The 7,643-nt window shown below is 34.9% G+C and overlaps 1 protein-coding gene and 1 long non-coding RNA gene across 7 annotated transcripts; one reads left to right on the top strand and one right to left on the bottom strand.

Annotated features, from left to right (window-relative positions):
* Positions 1-1,643, bottom strand: LOC18017532. 3 transcript variants are annotated; one of them, XM_006401545.2, is made up of 4 exons: positions 1,551-1,643; positions 1,174-1,377; positions 686-1,040; positions 1-610 (listed from the first exon to the last, which is right to left on the bottom strand). In XM_006401545.2, exons 1-3 carry the CDS (start codon positions 1,579-1,581, stop codon positions 766-768), a joined length of 510 nt encoding a protein of 169 aa, XP_006401608.2. In that variant the 5' UTR covers positions 1,582-1,643; the 3' UTR covers positions 1-610; positions 686-765. The 3 variants fall into 3 exon arrangements, with proteins under 3 accessions (XP_006401608.2, XP_024011980.1, XP_024011981.1); XM_024156212.1 differs by having other exon boundaries at positions 686-1,016; XM_024156213.1 differs by having other exon boundaries at positions 686-974.
* Positions 1,644-4,799: 3,156 nt separating this feature from the next.
* LOC112086780 lies at positions 4,800-6,047 on the top strand. 4 transcript variants are annotated; one of them, XR_002899640.1, is made up of 5 exons: positions 4,800-4,931; positions 5,031-5,135; positions 5,215-5,441; positions 5,513-5,674; positions 5,850-6,047. It is a non-coding gene; the product is annotated as an uncharacterized LOC112086780 (long non-coding RNA). The 4 variants fall into 4 exon arrangements; XR_002899639.1 differs by having other exon boundaries at positions 5,031-5,441; XR_002899641.1 differs by having other exon boundaries at positions 5,031-5,441; positions 5,794-6,036.
* Positions 6,048-7,643: the final 1,596 nt, after the last annotated feature.

The following is a 7,643-nucleotide window of genomic DNA, read 5'->3' as shown; positions in this document are numbered from 1 at the left end:
TTTTGTTATATAAACTGGAGAAAGTGTTTTTTAATGTAATTCAGAAATAATTACAGAAAAAGACACATTTTGTCTTTCTAATTACAAGAAGGCACATTCTGCTATTGGGGTAGTTCTACTATGTGAGAAGATATTGTTACTCTCCTATGAGCTTACCATTTTCTAAAGTAACTTTTTTTACTCTCCCTTTTACAACCACCGGCTACAACACAGAAGCAGCTAGTCCACATAATCAGAGAGCATCAGCTCTGGCGATCCCGACTCCGCAGCATCCAGTTTATGCTTTTTGGGACAAGGTTCTGAGCTTTCGCTTCCTGCAGGGCAATCATCAACAACCAATTTGCTTCGTGGGCGTTCAACAGTTTCTACTTGAACAAATAGCAATCCTAGCCATTCAGAGGTTTCTGGATTGATGCCCACCCGATTCGGATTAAACATGATAACATCGTGCAAGACGGTCCAATTCAAATGGTAAAGCCAACCGCAAAGAACTGGCTCTCTCTGAATTGAGCTGAGACTACCATCCAATTTGTAGGCTGAAGGCCCTGATGATCAAAATCGCTATACAATAAAAGCATGTCGTTTAACATTCTATTACGTCTCGAGGCCCCTGCAAAATAGATATACAAGATTACATGCATACACACATGTAAAAAAAAAAAGTAAAAAAAAAATATATTCACACCTCCGGGAAGGAAGTAGATTCTGGATTCCCACGTCTTGTTACGCCCCAGACACTCAGCCCACTTAGACTCGGTATTCTCATCAATATAAGCCGACTTCTTGGGGCTTTCCTCCACCAAAAGATCGTGTACGTTTAAATAGTGATTGTACAGAATCAACTGGACTTACTCCTGTGGTGTCGTCGTCATCTATTACGAGAATAGTGTAGTTTCTCGATGCCAAACACTGCTGAACCCTGTACAACTCACTTCCTGGGCCTTGTTGTTTTGCGATTACCCAAACTCTTGATCCTTCACCAGAGCAACCAATCATTTGCGCAGGCAGTTTGAAGGCTGCCGAATTGTTACCCGATAAAGCTATATATATATTATAGCCAACAGGCACCCGAATTGTCATCGATTTATTTATAAGTATAAATCACCAACATGTTTTTGTACAAATAAAAAAAAAAAAATTAGGATGGAGATTAAGAGTTTAGGATGAACTCACGTTCTGGTAAAAAGTTGTCGATTCCGAGCTCCGACAACTCAGCTCTAGGGGACTTCAGTTGGTCACCAAACGCCAGGATATCCATGCTTCCATGAATGCCCATTAGATCAAGAGCTTCTTCGATATTACGACGAATAGAGCCAAGATCGGCACCATCAGAGACTGGGTAATCCTCCAAGTTCCATAAGACGTATGTAATATTATCTTTGACAAAACCAGGCATATAAACGAATTACGAAATATAAAGATCCTTTAACTAACCACTTATTTTATCAATTAGCTAGATCCGGCCAAGTTAACTATGACGACAGAGAGGATCCATCAGATGAAATCTATAACAAACAATTTCGGGTAAGAGATGGAGAGAGAGATCTTACCGGGGTCATATGCCATCTTGAGTTTGTCCATGGTTCGACTTCGACGGAGAGAATTCGAGACTTTCTCGCAAAATTGTTACAGAAACCCTAAAAAGGTTAATTGATTTAACAAATTTTGGATGAAACATATATATGTTTCAAATATAGGTCGGTTATTTTCAATCACTCCGCAGACTCTTTCAGGCTCTGATTGGTAACCTACAGAATGGCGGAATTGCATTTTTAAACATAATTCCGCAAATTTTTTGCCAATCAACAAAAATCTGCGTAATGAAAAAATACATATAAAAAGGTTTGCGTTTTTGCTTAACAAAAATACAAAAGAAAAGTCATTCCGCAGAAAAGCGACTTATAAGTCGCTTAATCTATTCTGCAAGATTTTTTTCGCAATTCCGCCATTCCACAAAATTATCAATCAAACCCTCAATTCAATCGCTTAAAAGTTAAAACAAGCGTTCCACACATATTATCATATATCTATCTCCATATTTTATTTTGAGTAAATATTTACATAAATAAACTTTTATTTATAAAATATTACAAAATATTTTATATAATTAACATTTCTTACCAAAATATTATATAACTAAACTTTATACATCAAATAATCGAGTCATAGAAAAACTTTTCTTGAGCCAAAATTACAGGTCTTACTTGAATCAATTAATCTATTATTTATAAATAAAAATTATTTATTTATAACATATTTCTATCACATAAATGAATCTTATAAATATATAAAACTTTAATTAAATATAAAAATAGTGAATGAATAATATGGATGAGTAATTTGACCCAAATATTTTAACATACAGATTATAAAAACAAAATTAAAATTAATGGATTTAAATATAATTAATATTTAACATAATACAATTTGTGTGTATAATAGAGCTTAGAAAAATTAGTATATTACAATTTATAAATATGTGTATCTCATAAATTATGTTAATAAATATTTTCATGCTTCTTATTTAAAAATAATATTACACAATATGGAAGAAGATGATTTGCACGAAATGTAGAAATCAGTTAAAAAAAAAATATATAGACTTCAAGTAAAAATTGGATTTCTGATTAAAATATTGTAAGGAAAAATCTATAGCAAAATAGATTTTTCTTTTTGTTTTCTCATGTTTAAACAGGGGAAAACGGTCTATTCCTCCATGAACTTTATGTCTTCTGAAAATCCATACACGAACTATTGAACCATGCTTATAACTACATGAAATATTAAAATGCGGCCAATTTCACTAAAACCGTAAACGGTGTTAATTTTCCGTCAATAATTAATGACATGGCTGACACTTGGCATGCCAGTTTACTAAATTATTTGATTGATTTTTTTATTTATTTCAGGGATCAAAACGACGTCGTTTTGATATTTCTTTTAAAAAATGCATTCAATAAGACTTGAACACATGACCTTCCAAGTAAGGGTGTTAATTTTCCGTCAATAATTAATGACATGGCTGACACGTGGCATGCCGGTTTACTAAATGATTTGATTGATTTTTTTATTTATTTCAGTGATCAAAACGACGTCGTTTTGATATTTCTTTTAAAAAATGCATTCAATAAGACTTGAACACATGACCTTCCAAGTAAGGGGTTTTACCACCAAACCAACTGAACTAGAGACATTTATAAACTTTAATAAAGTAAAAATATTTATATTGATATCCAACTGAGATTAACATCATCCTTGGTTGATAATCCGTGTCACGTAATCTTCCCTTACTTCACTCTGACTTATAGAGTCGTCATCGACGACTTAGTTTCACTACAAGAAAAACGAGTATTGATAGCACATTAACATAGCATGATTTCTATAACTGCTATTAAAGAGGATATTTCGGATTTGGATATTCTATTATAGCATTTTAAACACGTTATACCGAAATTTCACTAAGCGGGAACAAAAAATTAACATTTGGAACCTAAATTCTGTGATGAGCGCCAGTACTTAGGCAAAAAGAGAAAAAAAATACTAAGTACCCCAACTGTGACTCTTTTTTTTATATTGTTCGGAGAAGAACAAAAACAAGTTCTTTGGAAAAAAAAAATTCTCTTTCGAGAATGCCGTCTCCGATTTTCTCCTCCACCGTCTCTGCCGTTATGGCTGAACCATCTCACCACATCCTCCTTCCTCGCCTTCTTCTCAGCCTCCTTCTCCACCTCCCGTTCCCCCCCGACCCAGCTAACCTAAACCCTAACTCATCTCCGATTGAGCCCACCTCTCTCAATTCCCCGCCGCCGCTTCCACCTCCATCCTCCATAAAGGATATTGAAACAACTCACCCCTTTTTTCGCCTCTCCTATTCTCAAGAGCTGATTAGGGTTAACTGTAGATTTTGGGTTAGGGTTCCTGGACGGCGATGACGAGTTTCCTCTCATGAGCTTTCTTCGATCCTGTTCAAGAGGTATGGTTCTAAACACTTTGTAGGCTTTTGACATTGGGATTCTTAAATTATTCAAACCGAAACTTATACCGAGGATTTCGAGACAGACCACCCAATATTCAACCTAAGGCAAATTCTTAAAACTTTCATTATGATGACCAGTTGTTGTATTTCTCGCTAATAGCCTAATAATATGCATTATTTTCATTTTTCTTTGTTGATGTTGAACACAAAGCGTTGGCAGTTGATTCAGGTGCAAGATTTATTCTTAAATGATAGCCTAACAGATCTTTTTAGTAGCTTGCAGAGAATAAACTACTCAACATCAACTCCTTCGAAGTCCCTTGCGACAACATTATAGGACGTTTGGGTTTAATTAGGGCAGGATCATTAGTTAGAAGCTTTTAATCTCTGGATTCAAAGTAGTGATACATAGATTGTTTAAAGCTATTTGATTTCAGTGTATAAGCGAGCAAAAGCTTAGAGATTTAGTGTTTATACACATATATGAGGGTTTGATAGAAAAACTTTTTTGATATTGGTTTGCCTTTGTAGGGACTATTTGAAGATCTCAAAGCTGACAGGACAGAAGACGACCAGGTTAGGCTGTTCCGGCCTGACGAAAACGCTCTTAGTATGCAAACATGTGCTGATAGGCTTTGTATGACACCACCTTCTGTGGAGCAATTCATCGAAGCAGTTAAGCAAACTGTACATGCCATCAAGAAATGGGTATGGACTATGGACCAATGTGTATCTCTATTCCAATCGATATGATTCTTGATCATAGTTTGCTCTCATCTCTAGAAGCTCCTCACGGGTTTTATGGTTTTTTTTGGTGTTTTATGTTCCTCCTCCGGGTAAAGGAGTTTTGTATACAAGGCCTCGGCTAATAGGGAGTGGCGCTATCCTTGGAGCAGCTCCAGCACCTGAGTACACGTTCCTCATTTACGCATCTCCCGTAGGAGATTACCATAAGGTGAGTTAGTGTTCTGCTGTTTTATATACTTGGTGAAATAAACTCTGCCAAAAGACTCTCTAAAGCTGAAATGGTAACGCCGGTGTTTCTTTGTTGTAGGTAAGCACAGGCCTGAACCTTAAAGTTGATCATAAGTATCGCCGAGCCAATTCACTTGTTTTCAGAAGCGTGGATGCTTATTACTTTTGTTTCCATGAGATGCAGGTCACTTTAACACTTTTGTTGGAGATCGGTCTGCTTATGTGTTCAGTTAGATTCTGATTTTGCTTGTGTATTGGATTAGGTGATCTGGTGAAGATGCTTTTGAGACTGCAAAGAGTTGACGTTTCTTCTTCTCCTTAATCTCATTAGCTTTTGGTTTTAGTTCTTATTCCTTCTCTCTGTTCTTGAGAGTTTATTAATTTTCTGAATTTTTTTTTTTGCAGAAAAGAAGAATGGTTGCAATATTTTGACCACGTTTAAGCAAAACGAGAGACTTGAATCAGTTTCAGTTACATCTCATCATTACAGGTTTGATTTCTTGGTCCTTTACCTGAATAATACTTTGTTTAACACTCTTAGGACGATTATTATTTGCACAGTTCATCAAAAGCAGGTTTTGGTTACAATAAACTTTTCTCTAGAACAATTGGAACGTGTTTTGGATACAAGATCAAATCTGGTGGAGTTTTATATTGGACAAAAACAGAAGAGGGCAACAACTGCTGCAAAAACCGGTTGCAAGATGATCAAATCTTTTTGAGGTAATTTGTTCATTTGGATTTTGGTGCAATTCTGAAATTATACCTTTGCTTGATGACTTTGGAGAATTACGTAAGCACAGATTCCCAATACATCAATATATGGTTTTGGTTTGTTGCAGTTACTGTGTGTGTTTGTTGCTTGAAACTACAACTTATGGCATTGATTCTCTCCCAGGCTAGGCAAGCTCTTCTCACTCAAAGAATTGCTTCAGCACTTCAAGCAGCCATGATGTTAAGACCACGTTTGGTAAGACATTTGGTATGATGTTTAAGACTTGATGTTTTGTAAGACTTGTTTTTAATACGATATTTGTCCTTGTGATGTTTTGTGTAAGACATGTTTGGATGTTTAATAAAAATAAGAGTGTTTTAAATGCAAACGCTGGTTTCTTTATAGTTTTGGAAAACAGGTTTCTTTCGGTTTGAAAATAATTTTGCAAAACTACAGGTCGTAGTAAAAAAAAAAAATACTAGAACACGTTATACAATAGCCCGGGAAAAGTATTGTAAAACAATATACTATAGCCTAGAAAAAGAGCTACAACACGTTATACCGTAGCAAAAAAAAAAGAGCTACAAGAGATTGGTCTATAGCAGCAAAACCGAGCTACAAAAGTCCATATTATAGTATGCAAATAATGCTACTAGACGACATAGAACAGCGTCTAAAATGAGCTACTATATCGTCAATAACAACACAATTTCAACGCTATAATAAAAGTACATATTATAGCACAATCCCATAACGCTATTGTATAGGGGTCACCCTATTATAGCTCCGGAGATCACAGCGTTCATCGAAACGCTATTAAATCGATATGATAGTGCTAATCGTGAGCTAACAATGTACATCTTTCTTGTAGTGTTTGCACCACGATTGACGTTGCCGGTGCTAATCCTGGATCAGAGCGGATATTCGGATAGTTTTGAGATATCCAGATCTTTATCCGTATGTGGCGGATCCGAATATTAATTATCCGGATTCGTATCTGGGATGTTTGGATATCCGAACTTTTGAATATCGTCTAAATATTAAGATATTCGCGGATATTTTTGGATATCCGGATCCGGATAAAAAATATATTAAAAATCTAAAAAAATTAAAAATGATCATAAAATTTAATTTAATTTAATATTTTGTAAAAAAAATTATTAGAAAAAATATTTTAATTTAATTTAATATTTTGTAAAAAAAATTATTAGAAAAAATATTTTAATTTAATTTGAATTATTTATATGTATAAAAATCTCAATATATTACATAATTATCAAGAAAATATAATTTTAAAATATATTTAGAGGTTAGAGATTCAAATACGGATATCCGGACCTTATAATTTAACTATCCGGATACGGATCTGGTGTAGACGGATATTGATTTTTATTAGCCGGATCTGGCTCTCTTGGATATCCGAATTTTTTTGGAGCGGATCGGAGAAGATCAGAGTGGATCCCGAATCAGATCTCGGATACCAAATAATAATTCTAGCCTTAGCCGGCGAAAACTTAGTCGTAGAGGACGACTCTGTAAGTCGGAGTGAAGTAAGGGAGGATTAGGTGTCACAGATTATCAACCAAGGATGATGTTGATCTCAGTTGGATATCAAAATAAATATTTTTAGTTTATTAAAGTCAATAAATGTTTCTAATTCAGTTGGTTTGGTGGTAAACCCCTTATTTAGAAGGTCATGTGTTCAAGTCTTATTGAATGCATTTTTTAAAAGAAATATCAATATGACGTCGTTTTGATCACCTGAAATAAAAATAAAAAAAACCGACCAAATAACTTAGTAAACCGGTATGCCACGTGTCAGCCACGTCATTAATTATTGACGGAAAATTAACACCGTTTACGATTTTGGTGAAATTAGCCGCATTTCAATATTTCATGTAGTTATAAGCATGGTTCAATAGTTCGTGTATGGATTTTCAGAAGGCATAAAATGCGTGGAGGAATAGGCCGTCCGTT

The sequence above is a fragment of the Eutrema salsugineum genome, unplaced genomic scaffold (assembly GCF_000478725.1).
Source record: "Eutrema salsugineum unplaced genomic scaffold, Eutsalg1_0 scaffold_2, whole genome shotgun sequence".
Lineage (NCBI taxonomy): Eukaryota > Viridiplantae > Streptophyta > Magnoliopsida > Brassicales > Brassicaceae > Eutrema > Eutrema salsugineum.
This window is presented reverse-complemented; position numbering and strand designations above follow the sequence as displayed.